This window comes from Cucurbita moschata, unplaced genomic scaffold (assembly GCF_002738365.1).
Source record: "Cucurbita moschata cultivar Rifu unplaced genomic scaffold, Cmos_1.0 Cmo_Scf00018, whole genome shotgun sequence".
Classification (NCBI taxonomy): Eukaryota; Viridiplantae; Streptophyta; class Magnoliopsida; order Cucurbitales; family Cucurbitaceae; genus Cucurbita; species Cucurbita moschata.
The window spans coordinates 755563-777667 of NW_019268534.1; the positions used below are offsets into that span (position 1 = coordinate 755563).

The window sequence follows — 22105 nt, forward strand, 5'->3', positions numbered from 1 at the left end:
GGGGGGGGGGGGGGGGGGGGGGGGGATCGTGTAAAACAAGCCATGGAATGCCGAATTAATTGTTGCATGATGAAGTTCTTCGAAATCAAGGAGTTCGTTAGTTTGCCCCCTAACTAATTGAAGATTTTTGAATGAAGTGTATTAGTTTTTATTGATTTTAGTTTGGGTGGCTTTCCTTTTCCTTTTCTTTCTCCTCATCCTTTACCTTCCTTCCCCTTCCTCTTCCCATTCCCTTCATTTTTTTCTTTTCTTCCCTTGGGCACCATTTTCTTAATTTTCATGATTGAAAGATTCGTAAAATATAGTTAGAAGGTGAAATTTTGTTCACGGTATAAAATTTTCCAACTCACATTTGTTAGATTGCCTAACCATACTCGTCTGTTTGAGAGCCAAACTCGAGCTAGTCTTCCTACCCTGTTGTTTGACGGAGGATGATCTAGAGAATTGTGGAATACAATTTTAACGGAGATGAAAAACATGACATTTTCTATTAGTTGCATTACGCCTCTTATGTCCATCCAGAAGCTCCTCATGCTATACTTGCAAATGATCAAGTATTATTTTCGTTTATTCTTAAGTCGCTAGGCCTTGTGCTTCATGTATAAATATCACCCCATTTTCATGTAATTATTCATTGAGGAATGTCGAAGTGCCTTCATTTGCTTAAATCTTGAATTGCACCAACTGTATAAGGAGCAAAAAGACTAAATTTTTTTTTATACAGCTAGTTGCCAAAAAATTGGAGTCTACAACAACCACATGGAAACAATAGCAGCAGCCGCTTGATAGTATTGTAGTCGACTTCTCTATGCAGAACAAGATGATCAGCTCAAAACTTGTAAGTCTTTCATGTCCTTGGCTTTGAGGGAGTTGGAGAAGATGGTGGTTTCAAATCTGGGTACTGTCATATATGTGTTATAGAAAATGGAGTCAGTCTGTAAATCACATGCACAGTAAATCCACAATCAAAGTAAATACAAACACTAGATCATGACAGGAAGAACATTCTACATAAAAGAGAGTCTCCAATATATAACGAAACATGCATTTTCTATTAATTGAGTGACTTTCAGACATTTTTGAAGCTAGTGTTTTTAGATGAAACACTTGATACAAGCAGTTTAAGGAAAACCACTAATTAAATGGTTTCCTTTGAGGCATTTCAAAGGCTTTTGATTGTTTTTATATTGCTTAGAAGCATATTGGACTAGATAATCTAACATACAAAAATTCCAATGTGCTTTTGTATTTTACTTGAGCTTAGACCCTCTTTTTCTCTACTTATAAAGAGTGAAAAATCAGTTCATACTTAAAAGATGTATTAGTTGACAGAGTGAACTTACGTTTGGATAAGGAGATGATGACCTTGACCGAGTTTTCAACTTGGACTCGGTGTCTGACGATGCATTGACATGGAGGGGTGAAGTTTGGATTTCTCCATTGGAGGAGTTCAAAGATGGAACAGCCTCTTTGTCTACACTTTTTTGAACAACTCCATTAGTCCCAAACTTTTTGGAAGCCTTAGCCTTTTTCCTTCTGCTAATGTGAACAGAAGGCGGTAACAAGGACTCCTGAATTGCCTGCAAAGAGGATGAAAATAAGTAACAGAAAGCTTTACCTAAATTAGAATAGAGTCTAACCTCTACTTTCTAACTTCCACCAAGTCAAGATTTGGAAAGAAAAGAAACTAAAGAACCTTTTCACCCTACTGTCAACACAGGTAGTAGGTATGGAATCTGAACAGAGAAATTAAGGGTGAGAATGAAAACTCGGAAAAAAACTGCTGTACTAACTCGAATCAAATAGTTAATGTTGGCTGATTAAGTTTTAGACACTTTCAAAATCGAAAAACTTCGGTCGATTTGAAAAGTACCTTAGGATGAATTCTTATCGTTTATGGGGTTCTTGAATAATTTAGATCTAAAGGTCTTATTCTTCAATGAGGTTGTTAAATCAAATCCCAAGAACTTCATAACAGAACAAGAAAAAGTGATCGTATGACTTGTGGGGAAACAGGTTGGAACTCTCGTAGGCCAAACAAAAATGGAAATCAATTAGAAATTTAGAAGCCAAGATAAAAGGGTGTGACGGTTAACGAACCATCGCCTATCTTGCCAACCTGAATTAACATTGGATCAAAGCAAGAGGTCTTGTATTCGAACCCCTTTAAAGTCATTTCCGCTCCAATTAATAGTGCATCCACAAATGATATAATCAAATTTACCTTAATCCATCAACTCAAGGTTGATTAGTCATTTAACAAGATTCAATATACTTGCACAATCAACCAAGAGTGGATAGATGGGCAGAGTCTTGTATCTCCTTATACAACACCTTGATATAAAGATATCGACTTGACCCAATACCTTTGGATCATATTCTAAGCATAAATAATGGTTGGTTTGAATGATGGAGGAAGAAAATGACCAAGAGAAGATGAGTTGGATTTTGACAATAGGTGATTGTAGGATGTAGCCTATGCTAGTGGTACTAGAGAAGCATAAAACAAGCTCTACCAACCGTGTCTAGAGGAACGTCAACCACTGTTGCCTCTAAGTTCTCGAGTTAGGAAAACCACTCGACTTCACCACCTAGAAGAGAAAAGTAACACGATGATGATTGTGGTTAATAGGAAATGTACACGAGCAAGGCAGAGATGGAAGAGATCGAACATGGGAATATTGGAAATCATGAGTCGAATGTCGAAGGAGAATCTTTAGATGGTACATTGATTTAGAAGAGGACGAGGACCGAGGATGACCTTGGCTTTCGATGTTTAGCTATTTTTCCCCACTTTTCGTTACTCTTTTTTTTTTTCAATGAATAGGGTTATTCATTGAAAAAAAAAAAAGAAAGAATACCAAAACTAAGGGGCCACCAGAAGAAAGAGCCCCCAAAAAGGAGGCAAGAAAACAAATCAAAATAAACATTACAACGTATCATGATTAAGCCTTCAACTAAAACATATTCATCAAGTAGATTAGCAAAAGGAGGACACATACCATCCACCCTTTTTCGCCCCTAACACCATCCTTGATTGCATAAGCCTCCTTGAAGCCATTCTTGAACAATAACTCGGCCACTTTCATGGAGTTACCATCAAAACTACCTTAGACATTAAAAGCGTAGCACGTTATGAATTGGACTCATAAAATTGGCAAGAGAGCAAAGTTTGAAACAACGAAATTCGGGGCCTTCCGTTTAGTTTTAGGCCCCATTAGCTAAATAGGAAAACCATAAGACATGACTCAGGCCATGATAACTACAACAGTGTTCGCTATTGAAGTTTGCACATTTATGGAGTACACCATGTGCACCATATTCCTCTCATTCATTCTGAAACAGCCTAAATCTGCTATCTACCTCTAGCAGATATTGTCTACTTTGGCCCGTTACGTATTATCATCACTCTCACGGTTTTAAAATGCATCTACTAGGGAGAAGTTTCCACATTGTGAGATCTCACATCAGTTGGAGAGCAAAACGAAGCATTCTGTATAAAGGTGTGGAAACCTCTCCCAAGCAGACATGTTTTAAAACTGTGAGGCAAACGAGTAATGGGTCAAAGCGAACAATATCTGCTAGCGGTGTGTTTGGGCTGTTACATTTTCCCTCTCTCAATCTTCCTCTCTCCCATGTTTCCTCTCTTGGCCTCCCTCGCTCATCCCTCTCCATCTTCCCCACTGCCTCCAGCGTGCAAAAAACTAAAATAAAAGTATGAAGATCACACAAATCCATTTTCATTTGAAGTAAATGGAAACAACTTACTTGTCCAGGACAAATACAAGAGTATCAGCACCATCTCCAAAGCCCTTCTTCACCTTCTTCACAAACCCATCTTCATCCTCCTCTGAATACACAACCTGCACCACATCCTTATTCAAAATCCTCAAATTGGGAGACCCTAAAAACGCCAAGCTCTTTTCATCTCTAATATCCAAGAGCTGTGCATTTGGGTCATCCCGAATTCTGCGAAACGCATCAATGGCAGAAATGAACTTGTACTTCCTTAGAAAATAGTAGTCAATCAAGGGTATCCCAACAAGCCAAATGAAGGTACACCCAGCAACAAAAAATGGGTATCGGTTGAAAAAGTCATCAATCGAAACTAAAATGGACTCCAAGTTTATCTTATCGGAAGAAGCTTGGTCGGTTTCCAAGGCGAGGCTAGGGAGAGGGGAGAGAAGGAGCTGAGTAAGAGCAAAAGGGAGATGGGATTTCACCAATTGGTGAAATGGGGAGGTTTTTGCGAAGAGAAAATGGGGGTTTCTGAGAGGCTTTGAAGGATTGGTTGGGTTTTGAAATGGGGTTTTGTTAATGGTGGGAAGATGGGCGCCATTGAAGACGCTGAGAGGTTTTGAATTGAAGGGAATGAGCGACGGGGATAGAGAGATTGGTTTGTGAGAGGGAAGTTTGTGGAGAAATAGGGAGGAAGAGGAGAGGTAGAGGGAGTGCGACTCCATTAGAGAGCTCTGTAATGACTGGAAGAATGGGAGACAAGTTGGGATAAAATCGAACGCAATCTAATCTGTAAATTGATTTTTATTCCGAAAAAATAATAATAATTGATCCATTACGTTACGCTTTATTCGTGGCATGCATGAAGGGAAATTTTAATTCTTCTAGGAAAAGGAAAGGATTAGGCCAGGAGGTTTTTCGTAGTTGGAACAGATTCAAACAGAACTGAAGCAAGGAGGAATTTGAATTCCATACTCCGATCTTACTCGGGATTTAAACATCTAAACACATGTTCAAACGTCTAAACATCATAAATTTCTGAACTCTTAACTCTTAATACCAAGTAGATGCTCGTAGATCTACTACAACACAAATTCAGATATGTATGAAACTTGCTAAACTTATAATTTAACTTAAACCCTCCAACTCAAAATTAGGGGGCATTTACAAGAGAATAGCTTCTTCGTAATTACACGTTCATTTTAGTACTTAACTCCGATAAATGTCGAGCTCGGAGGAAGTGACAAAAATGACAATTCCCATAATCAGATTATATCATAAAGCAATATATATACAAATTTTGAGATGTGGTTTCAATGGTCTAAAAGCACCCTCCACCTGCCAATAGCAAAACCAAACATACATAAGGCTGATAAAATGGTGAGGAACACCAGAATCAGAACTGGGTGCCACCGCCATCTTTCAACATTTCCATGGGGATTCTCAAGCCAACTACTTGCCCCACAACTGAGAGCCATGAGGCGACATATCTTTCAATCGCTATCTCATTCTTGAACCAGGATGCGTCACTAAGTAAGAGTAGCTTCATCCATTCCCTCGTTCCACAAGGATGTAATTTGAACCATATTCTGTTTAAATATGGATGCTCCTGACATTAATCCATACCAAAACCAGTTAACATCACAAAGTTCATGTACAAGAAAAAAGGGAAAAAAAAAAAAAGCATCCTGCATTCTTATTTCTCAATCAGAAAATGACCGCGACAGAGATAGAAAAGAAACTTTCAGAACATGCACATGGTCCCACCGCTATCAGATACTGTCCTTTTTGAGCTTTCCCTTTCAGATTTCCTCTCAAGGTTTTTAAAACTCTGCTAAGAGAGGTGTCTTATAAAAAATGCTTCGTTCTCCTCCCCAACCGACGTGGGATCTCACAATCCACCCCCCCTTGGGGCCCAGCGTACTCGCTGCCACTCTTTCCCTTCTCCAATCGGTGTGGGACCCTCAATCCACCCCCTTTGGGACCCAACATCCTTGCTGGCACACCACCTCGTCTCCACCTCCTTCGGGGCTCAGCCTCCTTGCTGGCTCATCGCCTGGTGTCTAACTCTGATACCATTAGTAACGGCTCAAGCCCACCGCTAGCAAATATTATCCTCTTTGGATTTTTCCTTTTGTACTTCCCCTCAAGGTTTTTAAAACGCGTTTGCTAAGGGGAGGTTTCCGCACCCTTATAAAGAATGCTTCGTTCTTCTCTCCAACCGATGTGGGATCTCACATTTATGTTGGGAGGGGGTTCTCTCTACCCTGCCCGTAAACTGTTCCTTCTTTTGTTTTAATGCAAACTCATTTATGCTTGGTGCATCCAAAACCAAAGGCCAAAAAAAATGTCAAAGAAAAGCTGTACCTCCTGAGTAATAAATGTCCATTTTGAATTCAATAGTGTATCTGCAGACTGTGATGGAAGGTCCTTTTTCATTTCTTCAAACGTCAGAGGTTGTCCATCTGCACACTTTACAAAATTAGTATACTGAATGGGAAATACTTCATATTAGGAACAGAATTCAAACACATCCACCCAAAAAATAGATATTTTAAACCTCCTATTTCCTATACCATAATTAGGCCAAGGGGGAAGATAGAGACAGTGGAAACAGATCATAGCGAAGACAAAGCACATACATTCAACCACTCATTCTCGACATGCAAGTGACATTCTATTGTAGCTTCCTTGTCTAACAGAGTCAAAATCATACTGTCAGTGTTGCCCCTCTTTTATACTTCTCAATTTTTTTCGTTCAATATCAGCTAGGGTTGAGGATTCGTACCTCTAACCTTTTGGTTGAGGATTCGTACACCTTTTGGTCGAGGATATAATACTTTAACTGGTTGATCTATATTTTACTATTATCAAGGAAAGTTTCTTTATCTTTTTGAAAATAAATAAGGATCATGATTCTAGGAAAAGGGTCTAAAAGATCAATTCACAGAGGAAAAATTAAGAATGTGTGGAAAGATTTTGCAATGGCTCAAGTCACTTGGAATAACCCATGATGTCACACACCTTAATTTCCAATATATGCCACCGAATCACATTTTTAGAATAACTACATTCAACATTTCAAGGAGCATGCTAATTACAGGTATTAGCGAGCTCAGAAAGTTATGGATAAATAACCAAATATTACATCAGAACACATCAATCTATTCATGTGAGATCCCACGCCGATTGAAGAGGAGAACAAAACATTCTTTATAAGAGTATGGAAATCTCTCCTTCGCAGACGTGTTTTAAAAAACTTGAGGAGAACCCCAAAAGGGAAAAATCAAAGAGGACAATATCTACTAGTGGTAGGCTTGAGCTGTTACAATCCATTTGCTAAATATCTAGAAACTAAAAGTTTTATGTTTGCATTCGCATCAAACAAGAATATTCTAAAGCGTGATCTTAAAAAGGTATAATGGAACAATAAAACTTGCATACCACAACTGTAAGCTCGAAAGTAAAGCACTGGAACACTATATGAAGAACAGTGCAGAACGTGAAAATCATAGTAATGTACTTCTTCATGATCACTTGGGGAGGAGACCTTGAGAAAAACGGGAGAGTTTGGTTAATGAATGCAACAGATATCACACAACTAAAGAAGTACGGTTACCACACACAAGAACATCAATTACAGAAAGCACATACTAATGTAGCTTCATCGAGAGACTCATTGTTGTTGTCAGCAGTATCTATTTCCTCAAAACACTCTCCTTTCTCCTGCTCGTTCTGTAGAAAACATTTAAACGAAAAAATGAAGAACAATTGTGAATTGCAGAGGAAAAACAAAAAAGGACCACGAAAATGGAAGAAGCAGACCTCTTGTGGTCTCAGAAGGCATATTTTCTCCAAAGATAAGTATCCTTCCACCTAGTAGCATATAAAAAGGCATAAGCAGCCTTGTAAATCAGTGATATCTAATCCAAACAAGAACAAACTTCACCTTATCATCAGAACTAATCCACCGTAGTTTCTGAAATGGAATCCATGACCATGAAGGAAAATCAGAGTTGATCAGATTCCATCTATGAACAAAAGCACAAGCAGCCTTGTAAAAATCACTTGATGAGATAGTTCCATCCAAAGCTAAAGTATTCTCCACCAATGCTTCACATGTACCAACCTAAACGCATCGGAGAAACAGATAGGGCGAAATTCGAAATGGAAAGCGTCAACATGGAACAAAAACTTTGAGGCAGACCAATTATAAGAAACGCATATGAACTACAAACAAAATCATACGTTTTTCGCACATAAAATCGAAATCATTCGGCCATACAGATTTAGAAACAAGTTCGAATAATTTGAACACTAACCATCTGCTTCATTTGAATGACGTGAAATTCACATGGATCAGTGATCATTTCAATAACCCAAAGCTCGGTGATCGGACGATTGTTGGCGTCAAAGTCGATTGTCCTGAGATTTCTTCCATTGCGAATTGTTTCCTTTCGTTCTTGGAGCTGAACCTCGCTTCTGTTGGGCTAATACATGGAGAAAGCCCAAAGAAAATAGTTATGATATATATAAACGTTTTTTTTCTTTTTCTTTTAAATACTCTTAAACTAATTAATTTTTAAAAAAAATACTCAAATTTTAAGATTGTATTATTTATTTGAGTATTTAAAGTTCTAAATTGTACTTTTAATTTATTTTATCACTTTATTAAAAAAAATTATAAATGTGGTCAACTCTCCTAGGTCAACTTTTCTAATATTTTGCTATTTTGTAGGTTGGAAGATGAAAATAAAAAATAGTTCTAAATAGTCTTTAAACTTCTAAGCTATTAGATATATTCACCATGGCGATCAAAGACGACCATCACGTATATTTTATAGAATTCACATTTGAAACAAAACATAACAAAACGTCAGTGTTTAACTAGGAAAAATACAAAAAAAAAAAATAGTATATTGAACATTGTAAAACGAAAATATATTCCCGAGCCAAATTCTACGTTTTAGCTAACTCGAAAAAGAAAATTACATATGAAAACGCTTAATGAAATGCATTCTAAATCTAATACAATAACGAATAACGAATAACGAATAAAAGAATATATGGAACTTTGTATAACACAATAGACGAGAGAATCAAACACATGAAAGAATGCATTATAACAGTTAACAAGATCAACCTCACCTTCTATACTCAATTACGGCTAGCTTTCAAATTTGTGATACGTTTGGAAGATAGGTATTCAGAAGAAGATCAGGAACCTCAAATGGGGCGTTTGATGGTGGTGCTGCGTCGTTTGAGGACGATGAATGCGGAACAGAGGAGTTCTGAAGCTCGGTTGATTCTAACACTGCCTCTGAATGTGTCATATTATTTACGGATGACGGTGGTATTATTTGAGTTTCTACTGGTGTGGTGTTGGAGGATGCTAATTGAATATCAGATGGCTCTAAACCATTTAACGTTATCGGAACATTTTCTACTGAAGTAGTCGAAGACGTGTCGGTAGCTGCTGTATTAGTTGGGGCTTTACCGTCTGAAGTCTGTTCAGTTGGTTCGGATTGGGTCGGTGTACCTTCTGTTTGTTGTTGTGGATCAGCAGGCGGTGCTTCCAGTAGCAAAGGCTTGGCTGGTTGCTGCAATGCACCTGGTGCCCCAGGAGTTGGCTTCTTTGGAGCTAGAATGGAAGATGACAGAGTTGGCATTCCAGGAGGAAGGATTTCAATTGGAGGCTTCTTGCCTGCATCTGCCAAGGTTGTGAGTTTTGGCTCCTCGAGTGATGCAAAAAATGCAGCTGCAGCGTCGGTCTTTTCCGACGAGGTGTGATCCATCTCCTTTTGTAGCATCTTGTTCCAAGACTCAACCAAGTTTTTCAATGTCGGTCGACCATGAGCCTGAAAATTGCAAGTTAATGCACAGACAGAAGTACATATACAGAACAAATAAAGTTGACATACTTGAGCATGAAGCACAGCTTCCGCAAGCATTCCTGTGTCTTGCCATGCTTTCTCCATGAGAACATTGTCTCCTAAAACCGCTGCTGCAAATGCTGCTTCACGTCCCGAGCCGACTGAGATCAAATTGTTCACTAATCCCTGAAACGTTTACATCGCGATTTATCATAAGCAGACTATTGAAGACTAATTATCTTAAGAAAGAAAACCCAACCACTGTATGCATGAAGTATCCAGTCTGCCACTTACACGAGACGAAGAATATACAAACTTAGGCCAATTAAGAAGCTTTAAAACATAAGTGAACTGTAAGGCCGAGCACTTACACTCAATCGTGTCAACTCTCCATGATTTGCTAGTCGGAGAGCCAATCCTCTTAACTCATGACCTTGTAATGCACCTTTCAAGGAACCTGCAGCAGCTAACCTTTTAAGAGCCTCACGAGCAATATCAGCCTGTCCAGTAGCATCTGCTGCGTCAATCAAGTCCAAAAACTCTTTTGCAAATTTCACAATTCCTTGAAATGTTTCAACCACATCGTCCTTTTTAGTGGTTAAGCTGAGAATGTCACTCAAATCAAGCCCTGTATTATCTTGCCCCATGTCCCTGCTGTTGCTCATAGTAAGAAGACACTGAAGTGCTCTTTTTAAATCATTTCCTTGCATGGCCAGATCAAATTCCAATCTGAAAATTGAATAGAGATGGATTAACAATTATAACTAGGACTAGAGTAATCAGATTGCAATACAACTGACATGGTTTTGACACATTGATCTCATATCAAGTGACAGACTCCAAGCTACTACTCAAAGAGTTATTGAGGAACTACGTATGAAGGGGCTTAAAAGCGGCAACAAACCACAAAAATGGATGTACATGTTTGTATGCTTTCTGACCAGCGATCTTGATGGAAAAGCAAACATAGGCATTTTACTTTTACAGGGGGGTAGCATATTTCCTGCAAGTGTTTGTTTACCTCTTCGATATTCCTGGCAGATGTAGAGCTTCCATGGCATAGCCCATACCAAGCATAAATTGGGCTAAGTCATCATGATGTTCTCTACCAAGCCTACTTGCCCTGCAGAATAAGTTCTATTTAGGACTTGAAACGATTCCAGCCATTACCACAATGAAAAGAATGAGGAGAAAAAAAGAAGCTCATACCATTTGACGGCACTGATTGCATCACCATAGGCAGCAAGACACCGACAACGAATACCAGGATGATTTAAGGATAAAGCATGAGCACTCATGTACCTGGCCAAGAAAACTCAAGCAACGTAAGTCGGGATTTTCATTATTGCATTCAGAACTTTTTTCTGATTCAAACTCAAGAATCCTCCGAAGCATAAAAGATAATGACATTGAAAAATGAGACAAAGAAGGATGATTCACGGTTTAAACTCTATGCATTCAACATGATCGACATTGAGCAGCTAGTATAATTTTTTAAATGCTTCACAAGCACATGGTTCGTGAAAGATTTACTGAACTTTCACCAGTAACTCTGGGATAGTATAACAAAATGGAAATATGTGAACAAACAGAGAACCAGGTTATCGACTTGAGAAAAACTTCAACATTTGTACTTTCTAATGGGAGGATGGGTAGTTATGTCCTTTAAATTCCTATATAGTACAAGATTCAAGTACCTGTCAATTAACCAGAGAACTCCATCTCTAACACCAACTACAACTAGAGGTCCTACAGGACGTTTCTGCTCAGCTGGGAAACGAGTAACTGCCACTGACACTCCACCACCGCCAACTGCTATCTCATTTGCTCTTCTGTCTTCAGTATCTTTGTGCATCACCGAATCATCTGCATCCACTTTCGACTGTTTGGGTAATGATAAAAATGGTGGTACAGAAGGAGCTTGCTGAAATGATGCTAATCGCACCACCTGATATAGTAAGGTAAAATTAATATTAAAAGATAAGAAGGAAATTAGCATTATTCATATGATTCACGAATCATATACTGCATACCAGAAATTAAGTTACAAAATACTATTTTGAACAAAGGGTAGGTATTGGACGTATATCCAACATGGATGTGCACTTGATAGTTTTCTGAAACAATTTTCTTTATGTGATTTTTCTTATTTAATTTATAAATTCTTCTTTGCTAGGAAAGGCCAAAACTAAACACTTGATGGTTAGTAGAGCAGAATAACTATAAAAATTGGTTTTAGGAACTACTCTCCAAATAAGAAACCAAATGTCCCCATAATTTTTCGAATTAGAAATTTGAAATTGTTAACTTTCTCACCGGAAGAGACTTTCCCCATCAGAATCTGCAAGTATTCTGAAGTCAGTAGGAAAGGTCTTCCCATATCGGTCAAGGATATGCATGAAATCAAGATTCACATTATGTAAACCCAAAATAAGACAACATTTCCAATATCGTGACCACAGATAGTCACATATATAGAAAGGGAATAAGATTTGACCTGAAGCATTGGGGGCCTCAAGGTTATTCTTTCCTGGGCAACAGTTTGAGGGCCATCTACAGTGATAAGAGCCAACTCCCCATGCTCAGCAATGGCTTTAGCTTGTGCATCTTTCAACTTCATCTCTTCTTTCATTCTTTTCATTTCAATGTCAATAGCTGCAACTCCAGCATCCACAAAAACACATCTAGAACATGAGGCAGAACAAAGTAGCATAAGTTCTAGTAGCATCTCCTTTAAATTAAAATTTCATATTTCTATCACAACGACATAAAAGAGCACTTAAAATAATTTATAAAATCTCAAAAGAATATGTATTGCATTTTATGACAAAGAATGAGAAAAACTACTTGTACAAGCAAAAAAAAGAAAAGAAAAGAGTACAATGCTCCTGTCTCTCTCCCGAATACCTGTCTCCCCTGTCTCCAATATGCCTCACCAGAAACAATGGACCTGGTAAAAAGGTTTTCCCTCATCTCCCAATGATGATGCGTAAAACAACTAAGATTGAAAACAAAGTTTTCACATGCAATTTTGGTCTTGCAGAGGATGAATAGTTAAAATTTCAGAACCCCATTTGAATTATACGTTTGCAATTAGTGGAGAAAAGGTTGTGGTCATTATGGGTTGCAGATGCTACTTAAGACCTCATCATCCAACAGTCACACAAGTTCTTTTAGAAAACAGTGTAATGGAGGATTCATATGGATCCAAAAAAACAAAACCATGAACAAAATAGGAAGCTTCTTATAGATTACAAAGGTTCTAAATGGAAGAAAAGGAGACGTTGTTGTCTCTGGGGAAGACTACCGAGGATGGGCAAACTTCAGAAGTCTTATTTTTCTATTTCTTGAAAGGAAAGGGCAGCTCCCAAATGAAACAGAAGAATAAAATGGAAGGAGTAGACAATCATACGAAAACATGATAAAGGTGGCAACAACAACCTCCATGCGGCCGTCAGGAGCTGTCTTCAAATCAAGGCCCGGAGTGAGAAGGAAAGATTGAAGTGGCATCCTAGTGGTAACTGAACTGGACTTCCACAACGACTAGAATAGGATCTTGAAGTTTATCCAAAATCTAACACAGGATCATCTTCTTAGAAACCTTTTCTAACCTGACAAAGCCTCCTAAAACTTCTGTCAAATGAAGTTGCCCGGATATTAGCTATGAATAACGGGTGAGTGACTTGTAGACATATGACACTAAAGATGGAAACATGGGATGTCACAAAGCATAGCTGGCTTTGTGGTTCCCACATATGGAGGATGAATTAGAGAGGTATTACTGTGGACTTGTCCTACATAAATTAGTTTATCTGAACTAGAAAAGGAATTTACAGGTTGTATCCTACCAAGATGGTAATCTTTTGACTGGTGAAGCTGTTGCAATCCAAGGAATCTTCTCATCAGTGACAGCTAAGGTTACAAAGGCCATGAGGGTCCTGGCTTGAACCCGGTCAATGTGTGGAGAGTCCAAGATGGATTGCTCTACCCGACAATTCCCATGACAGATCTCTCTGATCATGGTCAAACGGGGTACAAAGGGCCAACGTTCCCTAACAAGCCATAAAACTAGCAACAGTAAGATTATGATGATTTGAAACTAAAACAAGCGCAAAAATGGCAAGTTCAACCTTTGAATGCATATAGGTCAAGTGACACAAAAGGAACGGACGTGGTTTAGACCTTGTTCGTGGTTGGATAATAGGCGTGTGTGGGCCTGCATCCCCTCAAAACAGCTAGCATCCTCACAGAAAAGACCAAAGTTTCAGCAAGAAATCCTCAATTTGTATTGGTTATACAATGACGTATGGTGCATAGAGGGAGATTTCCATGTGGCAAGATAGAGTGCAAACAAATCCTCGGGGGCAGAATCATCACTAGAAGTGGTCTAATTTGGAGTACTCATGAAATTTGAAAACATCAAAGGAGTAGACAAAAATGCAAGGCAGAAACTAAAGCAAAACAAACACATTGCAAGATTGACTTGAACTGAAGAGAATTGAAGATATATATCTTGCAATTTATTGAGAAGTATACAAAATTCATGAGGAATATGATGAATGTTAAGCAAAATCCAACAAGAATTTACACAAGAAAGGGGAAAATATAACTTACTCTATGGTAGTTGGAGTAGCCACAAACAGTTGTCTACGGTGCCAGACAGCTCCAGTAGCATATGGAATTGCTACGTCTCCCAAGTATCTATACTGAGGACGCAGAGCAGATACAACAATGTAATGCTGATATGCAAAGGCACAATATTCAATAGTTTGGTCCCATGCAGTCCATTCTGGCTGAGGCAGAAGCCCACCAACAGGTTGAAAAGTTTCCCAGCTGCATGAAATACACCGTCCAGAGTGAATAAAAGGGGATAATCGAACTGGCGAGAAAGGAGGTAATGTTAATGGCACCAATCGACATCCCTCCTCCCACCAAAAAAAAAACGAAGTCATTAACTGGATGGAAAGCTCCCATCCACTCAATAACTACCATGAAAAGTGAATATAAAAGCATAAAATATATATATATCTCCTTGGGAAAACTCAATTTTTAGAAACACAAAGGGGGTGACTTGTGAACATTCAAGATCACCATTTACAAGTAGGATAAATCATCCATGAGAATAAACTAGCTGAGACGTTCAGAAATACAAACCAACCAAATGACCTACCTCAGTTTTATAACGGTTTACCCACTTGCTAAAACCTCCCATCATAGTTGCACAAAATTTTGTTCTAAAAAAACTACTTCAAATATTGATTCTCAAGCAAGCCCACGGTAGCAATGGAACCGGGAAAAGTATACAAAAAAGACCGTTCTTTTCTATTCTATTAGTATTAGTTAGTGATCTCGACTTACTGAGTCATTTATTTCGTGATGAACTGTTAGCACCAAACCTTCATTTTGTCTCTATGGATCGAGGAGAAAGGGAGCTCAGCGGGAAGAGGATGGCAATTCCTTTGGCATACTTGCCCACTTTTGTAATTTCATCTATTAATGTAACGAAGGAATCTCTGTTTCTCATTTTAAGAAAATAATTGTGATTCATGCCAATCAGTGCCTTCTAGTGTCCATTGACCTTTTGGGTGGATGAGCATTCCTCTTTTGAATGGAGTATATTTTTTTTTCTTATTTGGAACAAAAAAAAAACAGAAAGAAAGAAAGAAAGAACTTAGCTCCACACGCACAATTATTCTCACCTGTACAATTGAAAGTTTGGTGGTGGTGTTTCAGCCGAAGATCTACGGGAAGAAAAACCACCGTCAAAACTTGAAAAGGAAGAAACACCACTGTTACCAAATCCTGATATTGTTGAAATTGCTGTCGCAGCAACAGAACTAATTCTCCTGGATGTTCGATATGCAACGCCAAGAAGAGCGCCACCATGCAAACCAACCACCTAAAAAAAATTGTTTTAGCAAAAAAAATTTCTCCACGTACTAAATGAGAAAATGAAAAATGCAATGACTTACTAAGCTTATTTCGGTTTAATAAGAAAATAAAAAATGCAATGACTTTTGGGCACTGCAAGAGATGAATGCAGTAGAAAATCCAATGACTGAAAAGAAATGCAGATCTTTGATAATCAGATAAATGTATAAGAAATACCTCATATATGGGGCACAGTGTAGGGCAATAGAATTATTTTTAGTTTTCCTATTTTAAAAAAATTCAACCAAATATTTAACCTGTCAGATTCCCACAATATAAATATATGCACGCATACATACATACATATAAGAAGTGGTTCAAGTGAGGAAATTGGACAGAAAATAAGAATTGATTGTACGGGTCGATAGCTTTAAATTTTCATGTTAAAAGTACGGCTGGAAAGAAATGCAACTTTTCGAGAGATCAGAAAAAAAAAAAATTTAGGCATTGTATGCTTTGCGGCTGCTTCTATTTTGGCTCTCTTATAAAGGGAATTTTATAACTACCCTATTTCTGTGACCAACACCAACGTGAGTATTTTTGTAGTCCCTCTTGAGAATTCTAATAGGATATTCCTCACGTTCTTTTTGTATATTGCGAGTAGCATATTGATGATGATGATAGTAATAATAATAGAATGTGACATGATGTGCTGGAGTCGGAGAGACTATAATTGGCCGACATGAACTTGCTCATGTACAGTCATCCTAAGCTGTGCAACACATGTTTTTCTGTTGTTCAAAAGAAGAAAAAAGAGAAAACAACTTTCATCAAGAATAAAGAAATTATTAACCGAAAGGGGGAGTCATAGAGAAGTATTGACCAAACTCAGGCACCAGAGCGAGCAAAAAATACTAATAGTGATTCGAAACCAAAGGATGATCACAAAAAGACAGCATCGTGGACTGGACCTAAAAGGCACTAAAGCGAAGTGAGCCACATCCCAAAACCTGCTCCCAAGAGCCCTTAAATATCTTCTTAGTACTCTTTTAACCAAACATTCCAAAAAATAAAGGAGACACACACAATAATCAAATACTCCAGAAAATACAGAACACAAACACTACCTGCCCCAAAATTGACATCTATCCCAAAAGGAAGGATATAAACCCTCTTTTTCTATCATACCACAGCAACATTGAGGACCACACACCACCTCAAACACTTGCAAAAATAAAATATGAATCCTCCAGTAAAAGTGCATCTTCAAAGGATGTATTCAAAATCCTCCATCGCCTACTTACAAAGGATCACCACAATATCAAGCTCCAAAAAATAAAGACATGGATCACATCAGCATTGTTGATCCTTTCAAGAGCAACAATAAGTTTTACCTTCATAAAATTAACCTTCTCATGCTGAATGAAGTAGGGGAAAAAAGAAGAGAGAGAAGAAAAATTAAAGGACTTGAAAAGAACTCCCCATCACCAAATTCCTTGTTTTCACCTTCAATGCTTAATCTTCACCTAGGTTGCCCTTAATGTGGCAATCTCACAAATGGGAGTGTGAAGGAATTTTAGGAGGAAATGTCTTGTTGGAAAATAGTTAAATTATGCAAGTGTAAATCACGTAAGTGAATATCACAAGTGGGAGTGTGAAGGATGTTAGATCATGCAAGTGGATAATCATTATTAAATTATGGAAGATTCCTTTGCCATCATATTGAACTACGGATGTACATTTTACCATTTTCCCAAAATAAAGTATAAGAAAAAAGAATTGAAGGGCATGGGCAACAAGCTAATTACCGGTTCACTGCGGCTGCCTACAGACCTCATCAAAATGTTTGATGTCCCATCATCGAGCAATATACGAACTTGAACACTGGCCGAGGAAGCAGCAGAAGCAGCTGCTGCAGCTGCCTGCGCTGCTGCTGCAGCAGCTTCCTTTGCTCTTTTAGATGATCCCCCCTTAGAAATTGTTGGAAACCTAGGAGGTATGGCAGATTCCAGCAATGCAAACCTATCTCGACATGTATCCCAGGCCAGAAGCCTCGCACTTCCGGAATCAGCAATGGACCAGTCACTTACTTTGTAGATGGAAAAGTATGGAATATCAGGCCAAATTATAGCAAGGTACCTGCATCAAAATCAAGCCTGTGAGCAACAAATTTCCAAACAAAAAAACACCGACGTATAGATCATATTACTAGAGATACTGAAAACAATAATTGACCCTGATGAACAAACTTGATAGAAATACAGAACAAAATCAACCTAACAATGGAGATTTTGCTAACCCATCCTCTATTAACATGGATGCATAACCAAATATAAAATTTACTTTACACAGAAAGGTTCAAACAAGAAGAATATGGGGGCCAACTTACTTTCCAGAACTGCTAACAGAAAGAACTGAATATGCATCATGTGGAACAGGAGTGCTGATGTGTTTTTTGCCCTGCTTGACTTGTAGCAGCTCATCTCCTTTTAACCTTCCTCCTTCAGATAACGATCCATTATTTCCCAAAGATGGATTCGTTGTGTGAGACAATTGAAAATTTAGCAATTTTAGTTCCCTTTCAACTACATAAACAGCAGAATGCTCTCGGCCGCCTGATGGAGTTGGAAGAGGAGCTACTGCTGGAAGAGATCTAGCATCAAGTTCACTGATGATAACACCAATATTGGTTCCAGTAGCAACAAGATGAGGTTGTAAAGGATGAGCAATCATACAGTAAACCTGCAACATGAGACTGATAAGCAATCATCGAGCAATATGTGATCTTGAACCAGCAACATTTTTTCAAGAAAAACAAAAAAAAAAAAAAAAATTATTTTCCTTCTTTTATTTTCACTCCCTTCAGGTGTTTGTAACCCTTGAACATTTTTTCATTTAGTTACATCAATGAGCAGTTGTTTCTTATTCAAGAAAAAAAAAAGCTTCAATATCGTTTTTTTTCTTTGAAATTTTATACATTCCATATTCATACAATTTATTGAATGAACAAGACAACTTTTTCTCAACAATATTTGGAGAGAAAACTTATTAGAGGGTTAAAATTGCAATACTTTCTAAAATTTTAAGGTTAAGATCGAAACATTTATCTAAGTATGAGGTGCAATTGGATGAAATTGAAAGTTTAGGGTTAAAATTGATACAACTTGATAAGTTTAGGGGTAAAAAAAAAGTCTAAAAAAAGGAACAAGCAAAGAATAAGAAGATGCAAGGGAACCAAGGGGCTTGAAAGAAACCCCAAGAAAACAACAAAGATCTAGGCTAAATGTTTATAGAAACGAAAAGACAAACAAACTCATTAGGAATAGTTAGGTGATTCATGCTTGTGGCGAAAGACATACCCTAACTTTCTTGTTTGGAGCAAGCATTTGAGGAGGGACAAGGGAAGAAAGTTCACAAAGTGGTCTTGTGAGAGCTGAGTACGTGGGGTGCTCAATAGCCCTGAAAAAGTTCAAGCGTTATCCTATAAGAGCCTTGATGTAATAAGAAAACAAAAAAATTAAGTGAAAGCTGACATCACAAGCTCACCGCTCTTTTACTTCACAAAAAAAAAAAAAAACGAGAATCCTCAACATTCTTATCTGACATGATCAGTTAAGAAAATGAAGAATAATAGTAATAATAAAATAAAAAACATACCATATGTGGGAATCTTTAACACAAGTGAGAATATCAAGGTTTGGCGCACGAGGATGACACCAAGATGCAACACTATGGCAGGCCAATTTTGGAACAGGTTTAATGCGACGCAGTTCCTGAGATGAATAGATTAAATGAGATATCACAAAGTATTCAAGAAGACTTGGAAGGAGGTAACCTAATAAATATTTGTTAAACGATTCGGTATTGTAAAATGTAATGCACTATAAATATGCAACGATACCTTAAAACTGATAGTATCCCAAATGGCAAGTGTTTTGTCCGCTCCAATTGTGATAAGTTGGGGAGCACCTCCGATCACTCGGGAAAGTTCGACAGCTATCACCCCACCATCATGTGCCTATTAAGAATGTAAAAGATCTTTTATCAGTCCCAGTTCATTAATCATTATGGAACACACAATAAAAATATTAATCATGAAAAGTATATGTGAAACATTAAGTATTCAATTTTTAAGAAACAACCAGATAGAAGAATATAATAGGGAAAATTGGACAAAAACAAAAAGTTTTTTGAAGAAGCCATACGCATAAAATATTTAAACATAATAACTGATGAACCAACAAATAAAATAGTTATAGAAATCAAAGGTAGGGGACGCACTTTTAAGCTAAGTTTTGGTACAAGTTCTCGTGAATCTTGGCTGTTGTCCGCACTCCAGAGTATAAGTAAGCCATCACTAGCACCAGATACCAGAAGTGCCTGGAAATCAAATCCACAAATACAAAATGGTAACAAATCTAAAAGGAAAAGGCAGGGAAAGCATCAATAAGCAAAGAAAAAAAAAGAGAGAGAAGGGCAATTTATTGAAATGCTAATGCGTACAACAATTCAAATCGAAACCTTGTCACAAATCAAATCCCAAAATCACAAGCGTACACCAAATTGCTTGATAATAATTATAAACATCAAGTAAGAAATGCAAATCCACCAAAGTTCTGTTTCTATCAACTTCATCAAAATCTTCATGTTTATAATCCAAGCTTCACTACCTCAAACTTAACATGCCACCTTCAATCTGAATAACTTTTCCTCATAACGATACATCATTGAAAAAAAAAATGTCGAAAAATGTAGAATACACCAATAATTGATGAATAAATGACCTCAATCGATTAAGAGAGAGAGAGAGAAGGCCATTTCCTATCAAATTATTGGAACTGAGTCGATGCATCACACATTACAGCCAGATCACATTTTATAGAGTTACCTCGCCCGAGGAAGCCATGAAGGTCATTAAACATGAGATTGATCCTTTATGACCTCCAGTATATCTGCGCACTAGCTGCAAGAAAATATGAAGTTAGAAAATAAGACAACAGTTTGATAATGCTATCAAACTTCGTTTCGTGAGTAAATATCTCAAACCTTCCAGGTTAGCATTGAGAGGACCCTAATAACACCATCTGATCCACCAAAGGCCACAAGAGGACCCTCTCCTCCCGAAGTTCTAGAAAGGAACTCCATGCTGCAACATGGATGGTGGCGGGATTACTTCCAATCAAAACACAAATTAATTCTACAATTACACGATCAAGGGGTATCAAACAGAGTGATGAACTTACCAGAGAAGAGATTTATTGTCAAGATCCTGCTTCGGAACATCACGGCCTCGCATTGTCACCAAGTCCAAGAATATGGCTTTATTTTCACAACAGATAACTAGAAAATGCCTTCCCTTTGTGGAAGGGGCAAAGGAACTCATAGCTGATGTAACTTGGTTGACAGATGACGGAGCTTCAGCAGCTGCGGCACGGTTCCGGCAAAGTTGCCAAAAGCGTACATCATCGTCATAGAAGTTCACCTGCTTGACACTGCATTAAACAATTAGCAATTTTCAAATCAAACAAAAGAAAACCGGGAGATGACAGACTCACACCTTCCCCCTCGTATAGCTTCAGCCGACCTCCCCTTCAAATCTAACAATCACGTTCAAGAGACACAAATCAGCAAAACAAAAAAGAAAAATTCAGATGAACATTCAGAAAACGATTCAAAACAGAACAATTTTAAAAAAAAATATCTCATCGACTCGAACCTGATTCGCCCTCAGCGAGCTTCTCCAACTTGGCGCCAACGAGACGCCTCTGATCAATTCCGCCTGCTTTGAGCTCGTAAATAACCTGCCGATGCTCCCAATTCCAAACAGAGACGTGATCCGACGCATCAGCCGTAACAAGCCACGGATGTGTCGGATGCATCTGTATCTTCACGATCTTCTCGTTCGAAGGCCGAAACGCCCTTAGCCTCAACATTTTGCTTTCCTTCCTTTAGTTCAGTAGGACCGGATCCACCTTCAATTCAACTGGAAACTGAAAAATATAGATTGAAATTACATGAACAGTGCTTGCTAAGAGCAGCCCTCGACTTCAAGAATGTAGACTGATGCTTGAGGTTCTTGCCGGTGATGCCATTTGTCGTATCGGTGAACGAATTTTGTTAAGTCCGGCACCGCGTGACCAATAAACCAGTCCTTTTCCCTCCGATATTGCTCCTAATTCCTTCCAAACGACGTCGTTGTCAGTTCCTATAAACAGCAAGAAAAAAATTTCTAATTTTAGTAATCTACTTTCAATAAAATAAATAAATAAAAGAGAAAGAAAAATTAAAAAATTAATTATACGTGATATATTCGAATTATAAACTGAATAAATTAATATTAAATTAATTAAAACATTCCACTATCAACTTTTAATAATTTTTTAAAACTACAAATAAATTGAACATAGTAATTTTAAATCTTTTACTTTTAAAAAAACCATTTTAAAGTGAAACTTTTATTTTTTTAAAAGATTAAATTCTGAAATAACATGAATGATCGTATTGTCACTTTGAGCCCTAAGCTCTCTATACTTTGGACTTCCCAAAATGCTTCATATCAGTAGAGATGTATTTCTTTTACTTCATCAACCCATGATCATTCACTAAATTAACCAACGCGGGAC

At 37.8% G+C, this 22105-nt stretch overlaps 4 protein-coding genes across 7 annotated transcripts in view; 1 reads left to right on the plus strand and 3 right to left on the minus strand.

Annotated features, from left to right (window-relative positions):
- LOC111456413 (TPR repeat-containing protein ZIP4) overlaps window positions 1-881 on the plus strand; it is a 5448-nt gene extending 4567 nt beyond the window's left edge. Inside the window, exon 6 of the mRNA XM_023098261.1 lies at window positions 725-881. The gene's annotated coding sequence lies outside the window, so the exon portion shown is untranslated. The remainder of the gene's footprint in view (window positions 1-724) is intronic.
- On the minus strand, window positions 635-4524 carry LOC111456414 (rhodanese-like domain-containing protein 4A, chloroplastic). Its single transcript, XM_023098264.1, has 4 exons — window positions 3769-4524; window positions 3003-3105; window positions 1344-1580; window positions 635-901 (listed from the first exon to the last, which is right to left on the minus strand). Exons 1-4 carry the CDS (start codon window positions 4461-4463, stop codon window positions 848-850), a joined length of 1089 nt encoding a protein of 362 aa, XP_022954032.1. The 5' UTR covers window positions 4464-4524; the 3' UTR covers window positions 635-847.
- Window positions 4525-4916: 392 nt separating this feature from the next.
- LOC111455801 (ubiquitin-like-conjugating enzyme ATG10) lies at window positions 4917-8246 on the minus strand. Of its 3 annotated transcripts, XR_002712632.1 has the most exons (9): window positions 8061-8246; window positions 7868-7968; window positions 7688-7769; window positions 7564-7614; window positions 7393-7473; window positions 7183-7288; window positions 6106-6203; window positions 5070-5347; window positions 4917-4968 (listed from the first exon to the last, which is right to left on the minus strand). XR_002712632.1 is itself a non-coding variant. In XM_023097417.1 (8 exons), exons 1-8 carry the CDS (start codon window positions 8106-8108, stop codon window positions 5135-5137), a joined length of 780 nt encoding a protein of 259 aa, XP_022953185.1. In that variant the 5' UTR covers window positions 8109-8246; the 3' UTR covers window positions 4995-5134. The 3 variants fall into 3 exon arrangements, 2 of the variants coding, with proteins under 2 accessions (XP_022953185.1, XP_022953186.1); XM_023097417.1 differs by lacking the exon at window positions 4917-4968 and having other exon boundaries at window positions 4995-5347; XM_023097418.1 differs by lacking the exons at window positions 4917-4968; window positions 7868-7968 and having other exon boundaries at window positions 4995-5347; window positions 7688-7867; window positions 8061-8245.
- Window positions 8247-8682: 436 nt separating this feature from the next.
- Window positions 8683-21632, minus strand: LOC111456355. Of its 2 annotated transcripts, none has more exons than XM_023098180.1 (20): window positions 21199-21632; window positions 21040-21079; window positions 20726-20974; window positions 20529-20628; window positions 20371-20445; window positions 19764-19862; window positions 19384-19500; window positions 19140-19255; window positions 18842-18941; window positions 17872-18224; window positions 17291-17621; window positions 15311-15510; window positions 14226-14444; window positions 12109-12295; window positions 11309-11559; window positions 10821-10913; window positions 10633-10734; window positions 9983-10340; window positions 9660-9797; window positions 8683-9596 (listed from the first exon to the last, which is right to left on the minus strand). In XM_023098180.1, exons 1-20 carry the CDS (start codon window positions 21413-21415, stop codon window positions 8913-8915), a joined length of 4029 nt encoding a protein of 1342 aa, XP_022953948.1. In that variant the 5' UTR covers window positions 21416-21632; the 3' UTR covers window positions 8683-8912. The 2 variants fall into 2 exon arrangements, with proteins under 2 accessions (XP_022953948.1, XP_022953949.1); XM_023098181.1 differs by having other exon boundaries at window positions 20726-20964; window positions 21199-21221.
- Window positions 21633-22105: the final 473 nt, after the last annotated feature.